Source organism: Rhea americana, unplaced genomic scaffold (genome assembly GCF_003343005.1).
Source record: "Rhea americana isolate MKP2758 unplaced genomic scaffold, rheAme1 scaffold_254, whole genome shotgun sequence".
Taxonomy (NCBI): Eukaryota; Metazoa; Chordata; class Aves; order Rheiformes; family Rheidae; genus Rhea; species Rhea americana.
In genome coordinates, this window is record NW_028186373.1 from 448,725 (window position 1) to 475,583 (window position 26,859).

At 38.1% G+C, this 26,859-nt stretch overlaps 1 protein-coding gene across 2 annotated transcripts in view; it reads right to left on the reverse strand.

Annotated features, from left to right (window-relative positions):
- Positions 1-150: 150 nt before the first annotated feature.
- The window catches only part of LOC146594635 (uncharacterized), a 38,566-nt gene continuing 11,857 nt past the window's right edge, over positions 151-26,859 (reverse strand). The window contains exons 3-4 of one of the 2 annotated variants that reach the window (XM_085307152.1): positions 1,780-1,915; positions 151-497 (exon numbers count right to left, since the gene is read on the reverse strand). In XM_085307152.1, coding sequence (XP_085163278.1) covers positions 380-497; positions 1,780-1,915 — 254 coding nt within the window. In that variant the 3' untranslated portion in view covers positions 151-379. Of the gene's footprint in view, positions 498-1,585; positions 1,916-2,037; positions 2,079-26,859 lie in introns of those variants that run through there. The other variant, XM_085307153.1, reaches the window with a different exon arrangement.

Consider the following 26,859-nt stretch of genomic DNA (forward strand, 5'->3'; position numbering starts at 1 on the left):
AGAACATGTTGGTACATTTCTTAATATGCTATTCTAAAGCAGTGGAAAAGCTAGAGAATGAGCAAACAAACAGGGCCTAAAAAAAAATTCTGTACTTCACAGGTCTTATTCATGCTCCCTTATTTTTTGGGGGGGGGGAGGGAGGGGTTATCTTCCCTCTTTCTACCACCTGGGTATTAACAGTGGGCAAAATCGGGGTCAGCTGATGACTGGTTTGCTATGGGAGGTGAAATTTCTTAAATGTTCAGTGGCTGTCAAATATATAAGGTGATAGCTATAGTCTTCCAACATGCCCTAAAATATGCCTTCATTATTGGCTTTTTCCTCTCCCCCACTCCATCTCCTTTTTAACAAAATGACTGCGGGCACAAAAGATTTACTAGCTCTTTTTTCCATAAATCTTAAAGGCATCAAAAGTGATCCAACCATTCTTGCTGTCTTCCACGTGCATAAAAGTATCAGATTTTTTGCTCACAAAGGGTAGTAGAATTACAAGCCTGGAAAACAAACAAACAAACAAAAAAACTTATGTTTATCCAAGAGCTCTTGGATAAACATCTGTATACTCTGCAGTCTGTGAGGAGAATGAGTTCAGAGCAGTGCATCTCTTTCTTGGTTTTGCTGGGACTGCCAATGAAGCTGTTCAATTATTGTCAATTAYGACAATATGTTTTCTTCAACACAGACAGCTGCACCAAAGCATTTAGTTTCAGCCACCCTTGRCCTTGCATTACATTTGGACCTAGATTCAAGTTTCTTACTAAGTAAAAGACTCAGACCCTTTCTCCATCCTTTCTCTCTCAAGCTGTTGTATTAAAACCTTAGCAGCCCAAAAGAAAACTGTTAAAAGAAGCGAGACATTGATGCTTTCTTTTCTGCTCTAAGCAGAGCAGAGAAGTTCATGTTCCCAAGCCAAATAACTGGTCACTTTTACTAAAGTCTCATTCTATAGTATAATCATAGCCCAGGATTTTCTGGTATCTGTATTATTATTTTTGCTAATGATGTTCTAGTCTAATTCCTTCTAACAATAGGGAGAACTAACCAGTGAGAGCAAAAAGTTCATTACCAGAACCATTCCTATTCTGTGAGAACAAGTAATTTGTGATTTCAGTAGACTCTCCCAACTTCGGAGCAATGGGAATCAAATGAATTCTCTCATTCTCCAGCTCCCAGCAGGAGGGAGAAAATTAAGAATGAGTGCATTCACTGGAAATGAGGAAACCACAACCACCCAGCCATTTGTGTGGGTACCGTTTTGTTTTTGGAGCAAAGGATTCCCACAGTAGATTGAAGACAAAAGAACCCTTACCTTAAGAATTTTAAAGACTGTAATAAGATAACAATGCAGTGTTATCAGTTAACTTCACATACATTATATATAACTTCAGAGCATGAACTTGAAAAAATACCAAAGCTAGAGATTACAATCCATTGTACAAATTTYCTGATTTCTAATATAAAAGGCTAACCTCTCTGTGTACAAAGAAAGATCTCCATCTGAAGCACCATACATGAATTTATTCATTAATGTTTCCAAACTCCCAGAACAGATTCAATTTCTGAAAGTCAAAAGTGAACAGAGATTAAGGTCTGGAATCCTGCAAACACTAACCAATATAATCCAACTAAGTATGTAAAGGCTGTCCAGCTGCCTTCAACTTACACATTACATATGTTTGGCAGGACCAAAGCATTAAAGACAGAGAGGTGACTATGGTAGTAATTTGTGGTAAGACAAAAGCCCTCAAATGACCATCAGTGAAATGGTATTTTTACCCATTTTTGCTTCCAAGTAGAATGAGTGTGCTTTTAAGTCTGAACTCCGCTTCACTCATAAGAAGATCTTGTGCCTCCATATACAATTCATATAGATATGCTTCCACTTGCACATCTGTTGTCATGAAATTGGTTTCTAAAACAAAAACAAAAGGCTCAAATAACTTTCTTCTACTGTTTTCCACTGTGATCTTCTCTAATTAAAGTATAACCCAATAAACCTTTAAGTTTTCTGATTTACTTACTTACATGACATACCTCAGTAACTGTTCCACAGATTGTATATCCAAAAAGTAGACCTGAAGAGACATGGTTGCCAGTTACTTTCAGGAAGATCAGCTATGCTTCTGACAATACACCATGTTATTCTTTTTCTTTGAACTTTCTGGTATTTTTGGAAATAACCCATTTTGAAGCAAAATGGCTTTAAAGAAAGTCAGTTGCTACCATTTCTCAGGGGGTAGGAGTGACACTCTCAGCTCTTTAAAGAATTCACCAGTTCTTTTTCATAGTGTGAAATTATGGAATTCCTTCAACTAGGAACATGGGGACACACTTCAACCTCATTTACGATTCCACTGCAAGTCAGTAAAATTAGCTCAAATTTACACAGGCAGAGATAAAAAGGACCTTACTATCCCTACACTGATAAAGGACATTTTAAAACCATTATGCAAAGGGACTAAGATAAGGCACAACATATTTCACCCAGAAAAATGGCCTCAGGCTTACTCAACACCTAGTGCTAAAACAAGGTTACTGTGAGCTGATGTTTCATACAAAAGAAGCCCTTTCTGGTATGGGAATGAGGAATTCTACAGAAGAACAGGTTGCTTTTTGCCATTATTGACAGCACTGCATCAATAGGAGTCTTGGGTTACTGCTAGAATAGCAACTTAGATAAGGAGGACATCATAACAATTCTACAACTTTCAAAAGAATTTGGGACTAAATATTCTTTGCTTTATTTTTTTCCTAAGTTAGCTGAGGCTAACTTGGAAACTAAGGCTTGGCCCCACATATGGAAATCTCTGATGTCTGAATCCAGCCATCAGCCCTATTAGGCACATTATTCTTGGACTACCACCCTATTCAACTATCCTAAATTTATCTGGCTACTCTGCACTCTAGGAGCTTTTATTAAACTGACCTAGATTACAGGCACAAACACATGCAGCAAAATTTGCATTTTTCATTTACCTCCCTTGCCCTTCTGAGCTTAAATCTTTAAGGTCGGAGATGGATACTTAAGATGACTGTGTACGTGCCCACTGAGTTCAGGCTAGTTTTGAACTGAAGGTAAATTTTGGCAAACACCTGGGGGAGAAAAAAGAACTAAAAAGTAAAATTTGATGTTAACTTGCTTATATATAAAAACAAAATTCATGGGAAAAATACTAACATTCTGATTTTCCATCTTCAGCTGTGTATCAAGGATGCCAGTTTAATTTAAYTAAGTGTTCAGAGGGAGTCTAAACAGACAGGTGGGGAAACACTGAGAAGAGTATGATTTTCTAAATGTGTTAATTCAGGTGCCTGTCATGGAGTTACTTACTGGCCACCAAGAAGCGGAGATGTCTAAAACTACTGATCATTCATGAAAAGCTTTTTATTTACCCTACTCTTCCCCTCCTTCCCTGGATTTGTAGTCTTTCTTTGACAACATTCCTCTATGGATGCAGCTACAGTTCATACAAAGGTCACCACTACCTGCTACTTCATCAATGTATCACTCAAAAGGCCAGTTTGCCCAAAAGAAACAGAGCAAAAAGACTGCTCTCTAAAATATACAGCAAATTACAGATAGTGAAAACGGAAAAACTAAGCCATATCCTTTGGCACTACTTGTTGCAATAAGGAAAYGAGTTAATGAACAATTGTTTCATCTGTCTTGTAGTTCTTTAGAAACTCTTATTAACTAACATTCTTTAATAAATCACAAAGCACCCACAACCACTGAGGAACCTGCCTATGTCTAGGGCAGAAATATGCATGGAGAAGATAAGCCACCTCTCCTGATGTTGCTTCTCAGAGTGACTAACTAACCTTTCATGCTACTTCTTTTCCAGAAACAAAATGTAAAACCAGTTTTGAATTAATAATTTTGAATAGTAGAGTCTAGAAAGATTATTACATATTTATTCCCCAAGAAACTCAGAGTGCAGCAACATATACTGGGAAGAAAGGCCAGTCAAACTGTCAACTGTCTTGCATTTATAATTTAGGAAGTAACCAAGTTCTGAAAATTTTGTTTTTCCCATCACAGATAACTTCAATTTATTCCCACCCCAGGAATCAGACCTGGATCTATTCAAGTCAAATGGCTTGAGTACCTTCAAAAACAGTGGGGGATTTACCTTGGCACCATAATGACTCTACAAACAGCAACACAGTATTATTTTCTCTCGCTGCCTTCTCAGAGTAAGCTACGTCAAGGGAAGAGCACTGGAGGAAGTGTTTTTGCATACACTGGTTGTCAAGTTGTTCTCATATTTTATACCTATTTATATTATTATTATGTATTTTAATTATAATGTATATTATTATAGTATTGAAATGTATTTTCTATATTGCAAGAAGTCCTATGGGACTGTACACTACTGGAACCTATTTTTACACCCAAGCCCACCTGCAATCAACTCTGTTCACATGGAAGTGGAAGCTCAYTAAGCTTGCTTGGAGTTTCCTGCAGAATTCTGAGCGTTCTCCTGTGAGAAGCTTTGAGTAAGTTTAGAGCCTCCTCTTATAGGAAATTCGTCTGGCTTAGGCATGGGCATGGCTGAGTAAGCTATAGCCTAGTCCACAATCAAAAATCCAGGGCTCTCATTTTCCTGAGTACAGTAAAAATACTTTGAGCCCAATCAATTCTCCAGCTAAGTTAGAAGTGTATGCAGATATCTGACTCGCAGAACTTGGTATGCTCAAGTCCATCTTGAATTCAATTTAATTTCACAAAATAGAGAGAGTTTAAGCTCACTTCTCTACAAATGCTTAGTGAGCTATAGTCTATGCCCCCAAAAACTCTTATTCATTACAGGGACAACAAAGAATAAGAGGAAAATCAATAGCAAAGGGAGATGAACTCCAAGCTCAAACTAGCTGTCAGAGATCAGAAATAAAATTCAAGTAAAATGGTTTCATGTTTTACTCAATAGATTACGTTGTTCAGTCACTAGAAAAAACACTCTTAGAGGTTCTGATTCCAAACACACTATGAACATTCAATTAACTTGCTTGTACGGAGGACAACTAAAATAATGCTTACGAAATATCAAAACTAGGATTAAAGAGCTCAGCACATTTCACTGATTTCTGTGTTCCACTAAACAGCATCCTCCCTTATTTATAACTAAGAGATGAAGCATAGGTCACAGGGAAAACTTAACACATACATAGCAGAATAGAGGCTGATAGGGGGTTTTGGCAGAAATGATGAGAGCCCTCCTTACTGCCCATGATATCCAAACCACTCTTTTTACCCACTTCATTTTCTGAAAATATTTCTTTAATATCTTTTAATATCTTCAATATCTTTAATACATCTTGGCACATCTGCAGGAAACAGATAAAACTCACAGAAGATGATAGGAACCAGGGAAGCAGTAAAAACCCAGGAGTGTCAGAGTTAATGATGATATGTGAGTAATCTAGTTATAAAGGCACCATCAGTGGGAAGAAAAGCACAAATATAATAAAACACAGCTGTATGACGTATACTCCAGTGGAATTTTTATTAGATGGTTTATGTGCACTTTAAGTATACCTGACTGCAATGCAAATTCCCACAGACTTGCACTTGATAGGAAAAAAGTTTCCATAGCTCGCTGTACTGAACTGATTTAGTTGAATTGTTCTATACAGTATCCATGGTTTTTTTCTGGCTCATCTTTTGGGATTTACTTTTGTATTTGTTTTCTGCTGAGTCAGTTCTTTAATCTGAAACCTTAAGAATTTCATTCTTTCAAATACTTCTCCAGAGCCTATTCTGGCCCAGCTATCCTAGTCCTTTGGCTCTTCTACCACTGCTCCCAAATGACTATTCTTTTATCTCCCATATGTATACTTCAAGAGCAGGACTGAGAGAAAAGAAACTCAGCAGGACAAGAGAAAAGCAGGAAAAAGGTATTTAACTTATATGAGTCAAAGGAAAATGTTTACAAGGATAGGATGCTTTATACCAGAAATTGAGGTTTTATTGCTTAAAAGAAGGTCAGACTTGTTCCAAAATCTGTTTTGTTACTTTTGTAAACAGTAAAAAGGTGATGAGTTTGAGTTATCATTATGTTGAGAAAAAGCTTACAAACAAGAATTACAAACTCAATAAACCTATATGAGATTCTGAGTTCATAAAACAAAAATTGCTACATGGGTTGTCAACAAGACTAATTCAAAGATTTCTCTCTTGAACTGAAGAAACTCCTGTATTAGCTAGTAGTCAAAAAAGTCATTAATAGCCTACCTTGATATGGCCAAGGTACTACATGATGCATTAACAAAGCTGATGGTCATGCAGCCCACAGACAAAACTGATTCATGCTTTATAAATGGATTCTTGTTTGTAGTATCCCAAGTGATGATTCTCCTACTGCTGTCTATATRGATCTGTCTTCTTATTTAATCAAATACTGAGTGGGAAGTACATAACAAGCATCTCCTTAGACATACCAGTGGCCTTTGCAACGCTGACTGCAGATTCAGTGGAGGAAAGCATCGTTGACCAGATGGCAATATTGTTAAATACTTTTAAATCCATCTCCTGAATTTCAACACCGCTTTGCAAAATAAGCAACTTTAGACATACAGAAGTATAATTTACGTTACATTTCCAATCCACAAGGCAAACAGAAGTGGAAGCAATAGTACTAATGAAAGTGAATCACCAAACCTTACAAGAACACATGGCATTTCCTTAAAAAAAATACACACATATCCATATATATATATACACATATATATATATGCACACATGCATATATATATCCCTAACCTCTGTAGACCTTGTAGCAAATCAATATATACACAAAAACCTGTTCTCCTCATGACAGCGATAACTGTTCATCCCTGAAGCCCTGGACTATAGTAACTACAGAGGGAAGAGTAAGCTTTTCAAGTCTCCCTCAGCAGAAACTCAAAACCCACTGAATTGCAGTAGATCTCAGTAGATCCATCCCGGATTACATTGATGCAGCATTATTTGCTTAAGTAGCTGTTGTTTTTCTCCTCTGCAGTCCTTTGCATGCAAAAATTCAGATACAGTGAACGAAAAGGTACTCTGAGCTCCATCAAAAAGTAAGAAGCAGAGGAAACAATATATTAAGACATGAAGTTCAAAACTGTAACTGGTGCCATTAAGTTAAAGGTTCTATATACTGCAAGTTTTGAATTCCTTTTGCACATATGAGTCCCAGTGATATAAGTGGGAATTCTGGATGTCCAGGAAATTGTAAGAGAACAGATATTAGGTGTAGCTCCCTCACCTGCCTTTCKCATGAACTGAGCTTGTTATAAGCAGGTTCTTTAAGCTCTGACTTTCACATTGTGTAAACCAAGGATCCCATGCCGCTTAATTCAATTTGGCAGATGACACTGGTGAAAGGCATTGATTTCTTCCCTCACTCCTCCTTTTTCCTCCATCAATTTTCCCAGATAAGAGGCCTGTGGCTCAGACCCTGCTGGTGATGGATGCCCTGTAATTGCTTTGAATGGATTATCACCAGACATCTAGCAGGCATTTACAGTGCTACAGCTGTAATCAGAAACAGTCTCGCACAATAAAAGGACTTAAGGGGAAAGACAGCTGTTTCCATTGCCTCTGCTTTGTCTCTGTTCTTATATTAAGCCTAATTTTATTTATATTTTTTTACAGTAAAATCTGGAACACTCATATAAATCAGGGTCCAGATAGGCTAAGTGCCATTCAAACCCTGAGAACCTCTCTCTGCTTTGGCAACATATAGTACAGCTCAGGCTACAAGAAAACTGGCCTTCCAAACTGCTGAGTATCTTGCATTTGCCTAAATGAGTATGGTACCCATTTGGATGGGTAACACAGTGAAAAGTTGGAAAACCAAAAAATAGCTATTCTGTCCCCTGTTCTGAYAATTACTAGCTAAAAACATTGGACAAGACACTTCATCCCTTCCTGCCTCAGCTTACTGCTGCTAGTCCCACTCTGCCTAGATTGTTTAAACTGTAAGTAGTCTAGTTACAAGGACCACAGTGACATTCTAATTTGGTATATGGAATTCAGTTGGTATGGCTGGTGGCTGGAAAAAAAAACAATAGATATGAGACTGTTAAATAGGAACAAAAATTAGACTTGGAAAGTCTAATTTGTTCCTCCAATACTAGCTTATACCAGCATTCACATGCTCTACAACAGAAGCCATGCATTTTCCTCCTTGATAGGATGCATTTTCCTTACCTTTATAGGTAAGCTGTTAATGTTCAGTACAAACAGTATAACCTTTGCTCTTCCAATCCTTAAATACAAAACAAAAATCAATTCTGCCTTGAAATAAGTTTCATCTAGCACTATGTTCCAGCTCAAAGCTGTTCTGCTATCACCGAAATAAACATGAAATCCTTCTTGGAGCAACTTAAGAGTTGCTGTCAGTCCGGTGCTTGGATCACCCATGAGACACCTTCCCTGCATATTCTGTACTGACATGTCTAACCAATGGGTTTCATTTTAAGTGATGTCAAGTACCCAGAACTCCAGTGAATGATCACTAACAATGTCTCCTATCAGTTTGTTGTAAGTACAGAAGTTGACTAATACAAAAAAGTGCTTTTTTATTTAATCACATGACACATCAAGAAATTTGAAAAATCTTTACAGTTTTTGCACCTTGTAAAGCAGAATGAAGATGGGGGAACAGAGGACAGTGGATTTGCTAGCATACATGTACACGCTGACTCTGTATGGCTTGTGCGGTTGGGAGATAATGTGCTTTGCAGGTCATTGGCTTTTAAATACTGTGTTATCTCTCTGTAACATACACCTTGTTGTGTCTTACTGCTTAATTACAGCTGATATGCAGGCCGTAATATTGCTTATCATTAGCCAGATGATGACAACTACAATTTAAGATTAAACTGCATCCTTTTATTCTTCAGCCAAGTCTCTGTATGATGCTTCCTTATCCCAAGAAAAGATTTGTACATGTAGAACAAATCCACACGCTAATTGGTTATATGCCCCTCATAACGATGTATAATTTAGGAAGCATGCATTACAAAGATCATGAGCAGTATTCAGATATTGCATGGAGCCTGTATCTGAGCTCAGAGGGTCAGCCAGTCAGCTACACATGTGTGAAAAACCTTAAACAGTAATAAAAGCAGCAAAATAGTGTAATCATTCACAGAGGCCAGGTTCCCAGCTGAAGACTGTCGAGAACAGTGCCTCAACTTGCAGTAAGCTCAGTCCTCTTCAGTCATTATTTTTCAACCCACCTTCCGCTCCATCAGGTTCACCCTCTCTTCTTTATTCTATTCATCCCCATTTTCTAAAAAGGCACAATAATGTTTCAGATGACATCTGTCATATAGGCAGAGAGTAGTTGTATGCATCCATCCTTCTCCTATTATTCTCCCACACACACTGCAGAAGTTTGGGGCTTAGTTCAGCTGAACACTGAAGCATGCACTTCATTTGAAAAAGTGTTTCATGCACACCTAAGTTTCTTGCTTTATCAGGGCTCTTCTTTCAGAAATAGGCATAGTTAACAGAGATCCTAGAGTAAGGAAGTAGTTTGAAAGACTAGACTATCAAAGGATCAGCAAAAAAATGCATGAGACTGCTCAAGCTGAACTGTCATTAAGTACTTACACCTTTTTCAAGAAATAGAAATGTGGTGTTCTGCACAAACAGGAGGACTTAACATTTGCTCAGAAATATTTCACATTAAAAGCTGCAATGGTCCAAAAGAATATTTAATCACTGATTACCACAATAAAAATTAAAGACAGAAAGATAACTGCTTTGCTACCCCTACTAAACATTTATGAGATTCCCTCAGAACGAAGACTCGTCATAATAATGGTTGTCATAATACACAGTTGTGATGACTCAATGTCAGAGGTCAATGGTTTAAAATCTCCTGTCCTGTAGTTTGTCAACTCCCATTTATCCAATCCGGCAGAGCATGAGGGTACAGATGACATAAATCATACAAAAGAACGTGTTCTGATCTTTCACCTACAGTAGATTAAAAATAGCCTAGAGCAAGAGCTTTAGTATTTTGTCATAGCAATTTCTCTGTCAAATATGATGGATAGCCAGGTACAAGAAGAAAGAATGAACCAACCTGTAGATCAGATAAGGAAGAAGTCTGAATTACACCTCCAAGAAGCAAGAGTTTGACTCATGGTGGAAATCCCCACTTAGCTCATCTCACCCAGCCTACGTATTGCAGTACAGAACATGTCATAAGATTCATTCAGTAAGATATTTTTCTTTCCTCTGTGAACATTTTGCATTTAAATCTCACTAGAGTTCTGGGAGCTTAGGCAAGAATCTTGAGTTCTCTTTCGGAGTTACCTTCTAGTATGACCTTGGGCAGAATGTCCATTTCAGATTTTATATAAAAATGTATTTTCTAAATATAGGAACTAATTTTGACTCTCCAACACGATAAGGGCTTCAGCCACTCAGCTTTTACGAAAGCTGGCTCCCCAAGTGTCTGAAGTCAAAAGCCAGAAAGTGGAAACATTAAAACACTTCCCTCAATTTTGCTGAATTGCTCTGCTAATAAGCCTTGCAACACTTCTTGGGATCCTCTGGTGACCTCAGAGCAATGAGACACTGGGTGTCACCATCAGTGACATGTAACACCTCTTCACTCTCAGTAAGCAGAGAATCTTGACAGCAAAAGATAGATCCTGATCTGCTCACGGCAAGGTACCTGTGGTTTTCTTCTCAAAAGAAAAATTAGGCTGAGGTTTATCCTCATTCATCTTCACTAACCTTGGACTGATTTCAGATCGTTTTGCCAATTTGCTTAATACGGGTTTTATTGCAAGTTTCTAGACTTTGTATCACCAAAACTTTGACGAAATCCTCCCAAGAAGATTTCTGCTCTTATCATACCGATGTTTAAAGAACCTAAACTAATAAAAGAATGTTACAAACTATACCCAATTGTCCTAAGTCTAGAGTTGAAAAGATTCTCAGTAGTATAAACATTCATTTGCCAGTTGCCATATTTGCAAAAATATTAATAGATGTGAAGAAAGGATTTGTTTTGCCTGAAAGTTAATAGATTTTTCCAAAGTTATCAGTTGGCCTAATAAAAGATATTATGTATTGCTGTAAACTATGCTTTACTTATATCTTTAGACCATCATAGGCACAGCAACACTGCCCCCCTAATAGCCCAAGTGGAATAGATCTCTAAAGTATTCAAGGAACTAAATATTCCAAAGCTGCAGCTGCCTCCACATTTATTCAGAATGATGCACGTTTTCCCAGCAGCTTACAAAGAATGTAACAGCTGTTTACAGACACCTTTATGATATTCTATCCCTCTGAGTAGTGTGCTAAGATTTAAAGATTAATCATGTTAAATCTTGCAGAGGTGCTAAATACACTCCACTCAAAAAAGAAAAGTAAAAACTTGGCAATAACTCTTCCCTTCTCCCCAGTCTCCAATCTCCAAAGACTCAGCAGTGCAACAGTCCAGGTATTTATCAAACGTAAACCAATCAATAAAAATAGATGCTAAATCATTTTGGGAGCTCTCTATTTCTCATAGTTTTGACTGTATGCATGATGCTTCACAAAAGCTCCAGGTGATCTCCCAGAAAACTGCTTAGACTAGAAATTGAAAAAGGCAGCCCTGGGGGGAAAAAAGCCCCAAATCAGAAACAAACTCAAACTAAACGCAGCAATGCTTTTATCTAAAGATTCTACAAATGTTCGAAAAGCTAGGAATTTGTACTCAGAAATAATTCAGGTCTCAGCTTTTGACATTTTCCATAGAAGTTTTCCTTTTAGTTCAGACTGAACTCAAATTCCATTTTTTAGAAACTAAATAAACAAAACATTGTATATTTTATATATATACAGAAACTCAAATTGGAAAGTCCTCAAAACTGCACCAGTAGCTTGCAGGCACGTAGCATAGATTTAGCTCATGCAAATTATCCCAGAGATATCAATGGGAACACTTATTTTCACAATAGCATGAGATTAAAATTTGATCCATAAAGTTATTATTCACTGTGATTATAAAACAGGAGTTTTACATAAGAATCAGAATTGACAAAAGACCATAGGATTTTACCCACTATTTTCAGCTGGCTTCACTTTTTCAAAACATATTATCATTTTGATAGACTACCTTTGGACTGAGAAGCTAGCGACTGCCTGCCTTATCTACCATCGTCATCATCAGTAATAATCTGCAACATCAGAAATTTTCACACTTTCTAAAGTGGATGCTCATCAGATAAAAAAGAGACTTCAACTCACTTTCTCTTAAATCCACATGCCAACTCTTAGATTATTTTTTCATCAGAAAACATGAGCCTATCTTACTCAAAGAAACAAGTATTTCAGTATTTGCATTTATATTTTTCCATTGGTTTTTGCTATGCCTCAGGGAGTCATTTGCAGAATGTAATAATGTCATCTTCACATGATCATATAATGTGGTCACCTCATTTCTGATGCCTGGATAATGAAAATTCCGTAAGAAGAAAAGAGTCTATGTTATTTTAGCCCCATAAATKGGCCTATAGGAACAGAAAAGCCCACGAAAAATAAACCCAAATGCCAAGATACTTGAGTTTATTCAAATTTAACAGAACACTGTTGTATTCTCACTCTCTTACAGCTATGAGTTTTGGAGGGGTGGGGCAGGGAGGTAGCACAGACTTTTCTAGTCCCATATAATAACAGTACAGATTTCTATCTATTAGGTATAGCTGTGTTTTCTGGCTATCATTGCCATGTAAGAAACTGTCTGTCATACAGAAAGCTGCAATTTCACATGCAGTAGCAGTGAGAGAGAACACATGGCAGGAAAAAAAAAAAAAAAAAAAAAAGTACAGCTGCTAAACTTCACACCAGGAGCCAATCCAAACACAGGAAAAGTGAGTGCTTCAAGCCAGACACAAAAGCGTCATTAAATGAAGACGAAAGGAGAAAATAAAGGAAAACATGTTTATGAGAATTATACTGAAAGATTATTTGTGATTATTATTTGTAATTTGGTATACTATTGATTATTTCTATTTAGGTAGAATTTGAATCCAAATGCGTATGAGGTTCAGTTGTAGAAGACACTGTCATGAGCACATAGTAACAGCTCAACCTCCAGTAATTTACAGTCAAGATAGATATGACAACCAAAGTGATTGAAGAAAGGAAGCCACAGAGGAAGGAACTGACACTTCCAGCATCACACAAGTTATCAATGGAAATGCAATACACATCTCCTCTGAAACCCAACCAGTGCCTTACAGTATTGAAACAGGTAGCATTTCTCCATTTTCCTCCAGCTGCCAAACTTAATAGCAGCACCTCATCTGGATTATCAAGATAAATTCCATAGGCATTAGAAACCAAAGAACTTTGACAAGTTCTAGCTAACATACACTAAACAGCATAAACGCAAAGGGAGACGTCTTCCTGCATCTGCTCACAGAGCTACATGGGGTTCTCAGAGCTCTACTGCATTATGGAAATTCAGCTGATCTTAGGAACAGAGGCCAAACACCATGGCCTCTCCTCTTCTGTTCCTGCACTTAGCCACACTTCATACTAAGTTCCCACTTCTAAGTTCATATAGAATTAATAAACTATTCACAGATGTTACGAACATTTTATGTGCTGGGACGCTACGCTCTACAGGGTTAACAATTATTTATTCAAGCTGCTATTGATCATTTACAAAATATCTATGAACTGAAATTCAATATAATTCATCATTACGCACAACAGCTGTCATCTGGGCTGACACACTGGATATCAGTCCAAGGATCTCCAGAGCTCAAAGACAAAACCATACTGCTAAGGCTGAAAGAAGCTAAGTTTCCCAAGAAGAAGCTGTAGCAGGTTTGCACCTACTACAGGCTGGATTCACAAACCTGTAACCAATAATGGGGAGGTAACTGTGACCCCTACAGAACTGACAGCTCCCACTTCTCACAGACATTCAGCAAAGCTCACTACACTCAATATTCCCTCCAGCATTCATTGTAATGCTGGTAGACAGCTTCAGTACCACCCTGCTAATTGTGCTGCTCCCCCTTCCAGTCAGAATTAGGGACCCCTAGTGTCATGCATTCATTCTGCAGCTCACTGGTTTTACGCCAACCCTTCCTCTTCTGCTTTCTCCCATGTAGACAGCTCAGGATCAAAACCTTGCTTCTACAACAATGTATCAATTTTCTCGGGCTTCATTTTTCATAATCTACAGCTTGTGTGATCAAAGCAAGTCAAATGCTAACCACTATAAGGTCTTTTGTACTGATATAAACGATTGCAGTGAAATGCATGGAAGAAAGGCAGAGATACGTTAAATGCTCTGAATTCAAGGCATTTTACAATTGGTGCTTTTATTGATGAACAAATATATGGGAGCATATCCTGCCCACTGCGGGAGGATACAAAGAAATACTTTCATTCCTTTGGCATATTTAGCAGCATTAGTAAGAAAAGTTTTAAGTGAACACACAGGTTCTCTACGCCATGAGAGATGCCTTTTAAAGCCATGGTATGAAACTAGATACATATATCTGTTTTTAAACAAGATGCTGTTTTATCTGTCTGAGACTTGTGTTCATATCAGCCATGAAACGAGGTAACCTATCTGGGTAACAATTTCTGGAAAAAAAAAAAAAATCTCCTCCCTTTTTACCAAAGACCTGCTTTTATCTCTTGCAAGCAGATGAAATTCTGGGGAGCCAAAGCCCTAAGCTACTGTTATCTGGCAGAAATCACCAAAGCATGTTTTTGACACGTTGTCACAGGTCACAACCTATAACTGTTGCTGAAGTTCCAGGGCTTTTAACTCCTCCCCTTGCCTTCCCCAAAGTCTCAATTGCAAACTGGAAAAAATCCCGCAGCGAAATTCATCCTCCATGAGAGCTGAATGTCTGTCACCTCTGTAAGAGCACACATTGTAAGAATTCACAGTTGTTGGCTAGCTGTCTAGCTCAGTTACATGAGTGATTAGAGAAATGCTGAGTTCAGGTTGCAGGGCAAGCAAACAGGTGACCTACTGTTCCTTGTACTAAATGCAGGTCTTGACTGCCAATGGCAGAGGCTGTGTTTGCAGTGAGTCATGGTGTCATCTCATGGCTTCCATGACCCAATGGACTTCTGAAATATAAAATGTTTCTGTACTTCAGAAGTAAAATTACTTGGTCCTGGCAACAACCTGTGCATTCATTGGGGGGTTTTTTTGTGGATTTTTTTCCCCTCAGCATGAAATCAGATCACATGCACTTGTGCCATATTTCCAAGATCCATTATATCCATTACATAACTGGTGATCTTCCATTTAATCTGATTTATTTAGAGGTGTACAATTCTGCGCATCCGTGCAACAACACTTTCTTCAGCACAACTGTTTCCTCTGCCAATGTTTTTCATACTTCACACAAACTACTTGCATGCTACCAGGAAAAACTGATACTTCCTCTTCCAATAATGCCACTTATAATAGGTGGCATTTTCATTTTTAACTATGCAATGTCAGAACTCATTTTCATCTTGACAGTTTTATCCCCTTCTGCTCCTGTACAGATGCAGACTTACATGATAAGTTAGCCAACCTCAGGCTCTGATCCAAGAAAATGTTTAAGTATATTCTTAACAAAGCAAAAGAGTAATTTTTAAAAAAATCACTAAATGGGACAACTCACTTGTTTAAGCATGTGCTTAAATACTTTCCTGGATGGAGACTATCTTAACCGATAGGGCAGGCTGGTCTTTAACATAACCGTGGAGACACAAGAATAGTGTCCAGGCTGCATTTGTGCAGTCTGATAAGCACTAATCTGATAAAGACTTAACCACACAGGCTATATACGTCAATGAAGACAATGTAGAAAGTGGATATTCCAAGGATACTGCTTATCTATTTGAGAACAAATGAAAATTCATCCAAAAGAACTTGGTGCTTTAGAGATAAAAGCTGGGGAGGCCTTGTAGGATAGATGCTAAAAGAAAGGGTTATCAAAACAGCAGGCAGACTTAACAACAACCACCACCAAAACCAACCAACCAAAAAACCACTCTATTATATTGGCTATGAAAAAATTAACTCATATCTTCAAAAAATATAAAAGTGTCTCATTCCTGTTTTCATCACTGGACAGTAAAGCACTTAAGAATTTTTGAAAATCTGGATCCTAGAAGCACTGATTGTAAAGTGCAATCAGGTTCATAGCATACTTTAAAAAAATTGTCTCTTCCATATCAATTCTTCATGAGTTACTGGAACAAATAAATCTGCAGATTTAGGTTATGCAGAGGGAAGAACCACAACGGAAGCATGCTCCGTATTTCTTATTGTCTCCCACACAAAGACAACAGCTACAAAGTACATTATAATCCTTAACATGTCACCAAATGTATTTCAGGAGGTGTTTGCATGTGCTCAGGGAGTATAGCCTGCATGCACTGACAGCAGAAACACAAGCTGGTCTGCTAAAAGGTTCATTAGAAAAAATATCCCCTACAATCTGAGCAAAGGGACATTGCACATGGCTGGTAACTCCAGCTACCAGAACTGAAGTTAGATTTCTTCTTGCACATAGAAGACTCCAAAGCATCAGCTCTCTGAATGCTTCTTATATAGATCCATCTACTGGGATGCGGTTCAGCTCTGTGTCACAGAGAAGGTCCATGCTGTCAAGTATCGTGCAAAATTAACGGGAGCATGTATTAGCAAAAAAACAACTCATCTCACAAGCTACTGAGCTAAAGAACAAGCTGCAAATACATAACTATGCTCAAAATTGGCMTCTGTCTACAGGAATTCATTGTTCCATGCAAAGACAGCTTTTGCTACCCAGAGAGCTTTTAAAGTGGAGAAGAATTCAGAAACTTTGGCTTGTTAAAAATGGTCTGCATGTAATTAGGGAACCTAAATAAGGTTCAGGTACTGCAGGCTCTTAGTGTAGCAGTGCAAAGATGTATGAAGAGCTGGTCCTTCCCTCGTTTGTTAAAAAAAATATATGGATTTAATATTTAACCTCTCCTCTTACTACAGCAAGTCTACAAAGGGCAAAGGAGTCTGTTTAATTACTGGGCTAATTCCCTCTTATATTCAGGCACTGTGAAGTCTTTCCATTGGTTTCCCTTTCATTCTAGCTGTGTGCTTCTCAAAGGGTCTCTTCCAGCTCAAGGTCTCTTCCATTTTGACCGACCCTATTGCCCTGGAGGATGAACTAGAGCTAAGATGATCACATTCTTATGTGTTTCTTAGGGAACATATAACCAAAGCTCTTCAGTTCTTTGCCTTAATCTTTCCTTGTTCTGGGTCTAAGTAGCTCGGCAATGATAGTTTGTCCCACATAAACCTGATTTTGAATAATCTACTTTTTTCTTAAGAGAAAGACCAGAGGCAGAAAAGGAGAAGTGAGGGTCAGACTGTCCCATCATCAGATGTCCACTATTAGAAAAGCTGGGCACTTCAAGATCAATGGATGGTTATCATACCTCACCAGCCCTGTCTCATAGCTGGAGAAGTGAATTAAAGGATCAAAGGCCAAAACAGCAACCCTGACATAACGAGTCAGTGTTACAAAGGACCCTAGACCTAACTATTCTCTCTCTGAACTCCAGGACAGCATTGTTCCCTGTTTCCTCTCCATGCCCTAAACAAACAAATCACAGTAACTGAGAAGCTATAGAACCTATTTTTCCTTCCCCACATTGAAATACAGTAAATAGCTACATACAGCTCTAAACCCTTGCAATGAAAGGCTAAATAGCCTGAACTACCAGTACTTAAAATGACTTTTTCTCCCCCCAGATTGCAACTAAGTAGGAATGCACATACATTCACTTACCGCACCTCAGTCTCATTCAGTAACTTGTGACTGCCTGACCATGCTCTAACATGGGACTTCTTTCCAAGTTTTAAAAGAGATGTCACCAAAAGGTCTTGCCTATTAATAGTCAGCTCTTTCAACCAAAGACTTGCCCGGAAGTAATTCTCTCCATTCACCCTCCTTTGTAATTCCCAAAAGAAGCAAGCAAAAAGTTATGATTGTTACAAAAGCTAATTGAGTACAACAGCTTTTAATGCAAATACAAAGCTAAACTAATGAACTTGATTTGCTTCACTGTTGATAAGCTAACACTTGCGTGTAACACAAAGAACCGTGGTGATACTGACTTCACTCTAGTCCTGCACTGGTAACTATGGCAGCCAGTGGAAAAACATGGATTGTCTCAGGCCAAGCATCCTCCAGCTCTTCTGTGTTACATCTATTGTTAGTGCATATTTACCTCATGATAACTGCATGCTTAACTTAAAAATAAGCCCTCTCCTGTTTTGAAAACTGAAGAAAAGATTATGTCAGTTGCATCTGTACATCATGTTCAATAAGCAGGCATTTGGAACCACACAGGATAAAATACACATCCTTGATAACATTGCCTTTAAAGCCCTCATCACAACACGCACACACCCCTTTATGCACGTAAGTGACAATCAACTATAGTAATTACTTGGTGCTGGAAGTCTCACTGTTGCTTATAGGTTCTCACTCAGCTACTCACACTCCTAGTTTACCAACTTGATCATGAAAATGACTATCCATAAACATTCTTAAGTCAATTTCCTTGTGTTTTCCAGACCATATTTCAGCCCCTTTTTACCCCAATATTCACTGGTTTCACTGGCAGATATGAAAAGGCTTCATATACTAGTGCTTCTACGATAGAACATCAGTTCCAAGCAGGACCCTAGCACTCAATATAAGCCCTTCAGTTTGGAGCAGCACAAAAATTAAGACATCTTTGTTCATCCATCATGTGATTAATACTCACATTTCTCTACAGCTGTCTCAGTGGCAGGTACAAAAACCCAATGCTCTCAAAAACAAAGCTCAAGGTCTCTCTAAATTAACACATTCATGATTAGTTCCGAATCTTTTAGCAAAAGTATTCCCCTTCTCAGACAACCAGTAAGGGCTAAAGAAAATGTAAATAACTCCTTCCTCCTCCCGTATCTTGACGGTTTCTCTATAATCCAACCCAAGCCATACAAAAGGGCTGCTTTCTCACCAAGTGAAATAGGCACTGCTCAGTTTCGTTTCCCCAACGCTGAAATGCTTAAATTTGCTCCTTTACTGAAGGGTTGTAACTCTGAGCTAGATTCACTGGTTTCAGTTCTCAGGGAGTTTGTTTCCCACAGCTGCTCTGCAGCCAAGCTGTGAACGAACCTGAAAATTCATTTGAAAAACCTGCTATGGTTTCTCATGCTTTCACAATCACATTACAGCTCTTTCCTCAACATTTCCCCACCCCCTGCAGGGAGTTCCCCCCCCCAAGGGTAAAAGTCACCAGGAAGGTTTCTAAACCTTAATAAGCCTTTCAGCTCAAACAATGTAAAAATGTGGTTTCAAATAAATCTTCTGTTCTACGGGTTGGATTCAGAGTTGACTGAGGCAACTGGACAGACTCACATGAATGTCAAGTCTCTGAATTTTAAATTTGTTCATGCCTCTCACTGTCTGCAGCTCAGCAGGAAAGTACTCACTGACCTAAGGTTGAGGACAACTAACCTTTCTATAATCAGAAGTTGAATTAGTAGCTGAGCTAGTGATAACTTGATATGAAGTGCCAGAGGAGTCACTTTTTAGAGGTTAAAATTTCTTCACTTCTATCAGGTAAGAACAGGGTTTGCAGATCTCAGTGCAACAGCATTGGACCTAACTCTTACCAATTTTTTAATACTAGTCCTAAAGTGATCACTGAGGCCATAGTATTCGCACGTGAGAGTAACAGTGACCATGGAAACTGATAAACTGGCATCTGCTGCATGTCTTGGTTTGAAGGAGGTGAGAAGCAGCTTGCACTCAGGCAAGGGTCTCTCTCCCAAGTGTGCAACTGCCRTCACTAGTCTGTTTACTTCTTCCATATCTCAGTTACACATTCTGCTTTCCAGCCTTGCCCTATTACTGGTACTTCATATCCTCTCAATGCACCAGACACTCCCATTCAGCAGAACTACTCAGGCCCACTTATTACTACTACTACTGCTTTTTTATTGGTTTAAAAAGCTACCGGAAATTGACCCCTGAATTCACAACCCAGAACCCAAAGGTGGAAGTACTCATTTTTAATCCATATTAACAAATCAAACAAATTTCAAATTATTCACTATATATAAGCAAAATCTTGATCATCATCATCTTACAAGCAGTTTATAATCAAGAAAATACATTTTTAAAAAAGTAAAGCAACAACAGTAACTGATGACCAACGGACAAAAAAAAATGACAGTAATACATATATTTAGCCCACAGCTATTACATGGGTCCATTTTTACAATAAGTGCCTGAATCTTGTATTATCACTACCCTGCATTTCTTCAAATTTCAAGTAAATAAAAAGGGTGAACACAGCTGAAAGCAGTTTGTTAGTAAGATAAACTCCCTCAACTGCAGTATGTTTGGAGTAGGAACGTCCTACTATATATGAATACAGCTCTAGCAACATATAGCTGGATCTTTTATTATAGATATAATTACAAAAAACAACAAAAAATTAAAATATTAGACAAGTAAGGCAATATTTCTTATTTCTTTGCTGAACTATATGTAAGGACCTATAACAAATGTTCAAGTAATTTTTACTTTTCGTCACTGCCTACAGACACTGAAATCTATTATTTTTTGTTGTTACTTTAGTATTTTCTTTAAAAGCAAAATTGTAGCAAAACTTCATTCTATCTTTTGTGTGGAGAATCCAGGTCAAACAAAAATAAAGGCTTAATCATGGCAGGATCTAATACTAAAGTAACAATACTGCCCAAAAGGGATTCCTGGTCCAGTTTGGAACAAGAAGCATTAAATACTTGCCAGAAAGCCTTATGCTCACTAGATCTCTATCCTATGCCCTTAGGTCTGCTGTTACCCTGGAACAAACAATAACAACGGTAGTACTTCAGAAGATCCTAGCTTTTGAATTACAAGAGGCATCTCAAAGCACGAATTAATACTAACTATAAGGAGAAATATAAGAAGTCTTACTGCCAGTGAAAGCACAAACAAAACAATGCCTACAGTTTTCTGAGCTTCCCTTTTCTTCCTTTTCACCTCTACTGCACTCTTAGTCTCCTCTGATCAGTAAAAGAAAAGTGTAATTTTAACCTATAGAGCCAAACCAATTCTAGCTGCCATGCAGCAAGAAGGAAGTTCCTCACAGGGGCAAACAAATGGCCAAAAAAAATCAAGCGATAGGAATAAAAGTCATTTTCACAGTGGAACGATATCTTCAGGGAGTCTCACAAGTATTTGTGGCAGGCCCTATATTGCTCAACACATTTATAAATTAGCTAGAAAATGCATGCTAAAAGCCAGATGACAAACTTTTCTAATAATACTAAATTATCCAGGATAGCAAAGACAAGAGTTGCCTGCCAAGAATTGTACAAGAATACACTGCTGACGGGCTAATAAAATGGTAGATGAAATTCAAAGCAGATAAACATAAAGTGAAGTAGGTGGGGGGAAGCAATCCCAATTTTATATATATGGTAGTGTGTTCTAAACCGGCCTTTACCATTCAGAAAAAAACATCTGGGCAGAACAGAAGGTTCTATGAAAATAGCAATAATACCCAGAGATACTCAGGAAGGCAAACAGAATGCTAGGAATCATTAGAATAGGAAAACAAAACAGAATATTTTTATGCCACTATGTACATTCATGAGTATGCCCACATTCTGAATAATGTGTGCAGTTCTGGTGCCACGTTCTTCCTGTCTCCCCACCCTCAATTAAAAATAATAGTAAAACTGGAAAATGTACAGGAAATTAAGTAAAGAATAGTTAAAGACAGAACAATTTCTTTACAGAGAACAGTTAAATAAACTGGAAGTCTGTGCCATGGAATGTTGTAGATGCTAAAAATTCAAAAAGCAATAGGACAAACTGATAAAAAAATCAAGTAATTTTACACATGAAAGCAATATTTTTGCCTCAAAACCTTGAAATACAGAGATTGGAAGAATATAATGGAGATTGGGAATATACACTGGTTAAGTATCACTACATATTTGTTTTGTTTTCATACTTTTTCCCAGGCATTTGACACTGACAGTTCTCAGAAACAAAGTATTAGGGTAGACAAATCTATTGCCTGACACAGTATAACTCTTCTTAGCTTGACTGAATTTAGCTATCACGGAGGGCAACAGTGGTAAGGATCCAGTATCACAAGTTCCCTCACAGTCTACCAAAGTAAGTGTCCTGGCTCCTCCCAACAATGTTTTATATGCTCACTGCATAGATGTTTTTGCTTTTTTACATTCCTACTATAATGTGTAGRGTCTGCTGAGATATTCTGCCGTATCCTAACAGTTACTGCTATAAGACCGCTGAGTTTTCTATTTGCATAGGACCATCATGATTTGTAGTACAACCCCCCCACACACATTCAAGATTTCAGTTAAAATGATGAGCAGTTCAGAGGAAATTAGGTGAAATTAAGCATATGCACATCTAGTTGCAGGATCAGGATCTCTAAATATTAGTATTTAAAAGAAAAACTGTCTCTTGTTATCTGTATACCACCTAGCTTTATAAAATCCTGATCTCGGCTGGGATCTCTTGGTGTTTTCACAATGACTGCAGATTAGACTAAAATTAATAGACTAAAACAGAAGATAAGAAACTTCATTTATTCACATTGTAGCACAGKGCTTCTCCCCTCTCCCCCCCCCTTTTATCAAAGAATAATGCACGTGAAAACTGGCTCTTCCTGTTAGAAGCATGTCTCTCCTGGAGTTCTTCCAACATGTCTTTTAATTGATGAGTGCCATATCTACCCATGTGAGCTCAGCCAGTTAATCAGGCAGGCTCTCCTTTTCCTCCACTGCCTGTGACAGCACATGTTGCTATGCAATTGATGGGATTCATGTTAAAGCTCAGAAGTTAATACATTTTATTGGTTTTCCATTCAGAATGCATTTCAGTTTTTTGGAGAGATATCAGTTTGTTTAATCACATAAGCCTCAGTTTTGAGAGCAAGGAAGATTAGGTTCCAGGCACAGACATACTTAAAAATTACACAGTAAACCAAAAAAGCAAAATAATCTAATAAAGACACTCCTTGTATTTACTAGCTCTGTATTTTAATAAATTACTTTCAGGTATGTGTTTGTTTCATGCATAACGGACAGAGGTGATTTGTTATATTCAATTTGCTCCAACACTTTGAGGTAAAGGGTAAAAGCAGTTTCATGCAATATTTTTCTCTCCCTGAAAAACACTTTCATTCCCCTAAACTGGAATGAATGGATATGGAACACCATTAAAAATGCATCATTTTGAAATTTGCCACTTTGAAAGTTCTAAAAGTGAGAATGGAAGCTTGTAATAATAAAATACAGTCCTCTTAAAGTATTCTTTACCCTCAAGCCTCAGAGCCATATAAGGTATAAATTCACAATTCATGACCTAAAATTAATAATACCACCAGAAATCATGACCCAGGGCCAGGAGCAATAATAACATCCCTTTCAGCAACAACATACTCTTAGAGTAGTCTTAAGCTATTCACTAAACTGAATCTGAAGTCTAGAAATGGCCTTGCCAAATTTCACACAAGAAATCAGTGGCCAACTTTGACATATCACAATTTCTTGAGTGCAGCATTTGCTCAACTAATTCATGTAACATTATAGGAAAGTATTGCCAACTTCAAATTAATCAAAATCATTAATCAGACTGTGAAACACTTTCTACATACAAATATTTTCTAAAATGAGTTAAACATCTTAAGAGTCATTTGAAACAAGTGAACAAAGTTTTGATTTGCTTCCTCTGATTTCTAGTTCCTGATGCATTTGGATCACATTTTTAGGAACTTTTCCTGCAACCACCAAGGCTATAAACTCAGCTTTTTAATCATGCAAACTAGTAGTCCTATGACATGCTTAAAGAGGTAGGCTTAAAGAGAACTCTCAAGTATCACAATGATTAAAAAAAAAAAAGAGAGAGAGAGTTGGCAATACAGCTTGAATTTGAAGAGGTGAAGAAATGCGAGTGGCACTAGACGGACTTGAACAGCTGTACAAATTTCAGCCCAAGATTTTAGACTTTCTGTCAAAATATTTCAGTGAAAAACTAACGTTCTCCATGGAAAGCAGATATTTTTGGTGAAAATGCTATTTCATCAAAACTCCATTTTCCATTAAAACACAGTTTTGACAGAAATTTTTCAACCATCCTTATTCAGTGTTATGTTCTGTAGTTGAAAATGTTAGCAGTTTTTTTAGGCTGTCTCTAAAACTGCTAAGATTTATAGGGACTTGGCAAAATTTGATATAAAAAAAAATCTGACTTAACCACTAGTATCTCTGTCCCTTCACATTACACATTTCCCTGGAAAGTATTTTTACTTAAGTTTAGCACAATACATGATAGTTAGTGGCACAGCACTGCAATGCTATTTCAATAAAGCGGTTCATATTTCCTTGCATGGTATTTTTCTTCCTAGATTGTACCAATAAAGCATCCCTCCCTCTATTACTGAAATAGTAGAGTCTTTTGTTTTGGCTTAACAGACTAAGAGGATAATTTTTCACCCAGTTAGATTCTGGTATCCTGGGTCAGAGTGCTGATTTTGGGGTACTGCAGGTGGAGTTTGCCACTTCCTCAAATCCCAAAGAAAGGCACTCTGCATAGGACCATGTGGACATGTCTGCTGGAGTTACCAAGGACTCCCTAGGCCAGGCTCTGAAGACAGGCTGGCTGCTGCTGACTGGTTGTATCATATTACAGCCCAGTCTGAAGCATGACTGAAAAGAGAGACCAGAATCAGAGGGTGCAAAACAGGTGTTCAGTTTTKGGGTTTTTTTAAAGCTTTCCAAAATGTATTTACTGAGTGTCAGGGCTCTGCAGGCTCCCCTCTTTGCCTACTAAATCTTGTCTAAGCTAAAAAGCACTTTAGAACAGGGTTGATCTCATTAATAATAACGCAGAAGAGACGCTTCAGCAATGACCTTCATGCAGCTCTGCCCTGGCCTTTGCCTGAGATTGCACAGGGAAGATTAACAGGCAGAAGCCTAGAAGATGAACAGCTATTCTGTCTTTAGCACTCCTGCTTAGCCATTCCTGCCCCACAGCCATAAAGTGTTGGATCGCCAGTTGGTGTAAATCAGTGCATCTCCACTGAAGTCAGCAGGYCAGATTCATAGCTGCTAGGTACTAGCAAAACAACATTAACGTCAGCGTAGTCATACAACATTATACCAACCGAAAATTTGACCTGGGTTTTGCTGCCAATGTCAGAATAGAGATTTCTTGTGCCTCTCCCTCTTCTTCATCCTCTGAATAGATGAACTCATGTAATCATGATAATTAGCCAAAGTACCTACTCTTAGATCCAGTTATTATGTGATGACATGCTGGCTGTAAGAACTTTTTAACCTGACACAATTCATATAGCCAATTGGCAAGACAGACTTATGCTGCAAAAATAAGACATAAGCCATATACAGAATGGGGAAAAAAATAAAACTCTGAAGGAAGACCTGAGATGATGAATGCCTTCATATAATGTTTCTCTCTGACTAGACTAATTTGAAAATTACGCAGGCAAACAACAGTTTCCTGATCCCATATCAGAGAGAGACGTRCACTTATCCACACACAGATGCACAAAGTTTTTCCTAATTGTCTCTATGGAACCTCTAAATACCACTCACATATTTATAAACCCTTCCTTCCTGCAAGCCAGCATTCCCCAGCCCCTTCCATCCCTCACTTCCCCCACAAAAATGACAGATTGGCTCTAATCTCTCACCTGCATAAATCTCCCATAGACAACCACAAATATTTTAGCTATGCTGATTTATGGAAGCACCAGCAAGACTAAATCAGGAAATATATCCTGCATGCACAATGACTGACAGCTTGCTGCAAATCTTTCCATTTAAAATGCTGTCACTTCTGCAGTCCCACAGAGAAAGAAAAAAGAGGAATAAAATAACACTCACTAATGCAATTTATGGCAGCTCCTGGGGGGAAAAAAAGCATTTGTGCAACTTGATTTCTTCCAAGTTTCACTGCATAAAATCCTTGCTTTTAATTGAAGAAATTCTACTTGAGAGAGGATGTGAAAACAGCTGCAAGGCTCCCAAGYCCTCCTCTTCTCTCCCCTCCTCCAACCATACCATTTTCAGGTTTTAACTGACTGCAGCAGTCTCGATTTACAGCCAACAGGAAGTTGCTATGCAGCTGAAACTGTCTGCTTTTGTACCCACGAACTGACTGACTGAATGCATGGAATCTCTACTCAGATTTAACCTCAACAGTATACAAAAACAGGTTCTAGTTCCTGATTCCAGAAAAGTTAATGGCAAYAACCTTACTTAATTCAGCAGACTAAGCTATGAAGGGCACTACGCATCATCAACTCCCCCAGGCTCAGAAAAGGACTCATTGTAGCCAGCACTTCAGGCTTTATTCTGATAAGAATGAGATCAGGACCATCAAGTTTATTTACAGCAGATAAAAAAAAAAAAAAAAAAAAAAAAAAAAAAAAAAGGACACAGGCCACTTGGGCACAATGAGAGACCTGTCAGTGTTTGCTTCATTCTCTCCATCCTGTGTAAGGGCCCCAAAGAGGCAAGAGCTTTCAGAAGAGACTGAATTCATTTAGCTGCTCCAAGCCAAGCTGTTTTGTCTCCCTTTAGCATTTTGCACAAAGGCATCAACAGGGGCAAATTATGCTGCTTTGGCAACATGTTGTTTACTCTTCTGCTGGAGACTGAAGAGTTGCAGATTCAAACAGTTGGGCTGAGACCTGAAGGCACACAGCAAATTAAGGGAGATTCTGCACTCTTGGCTCCATTGACACTATTTTCCTTGCACGGTTTC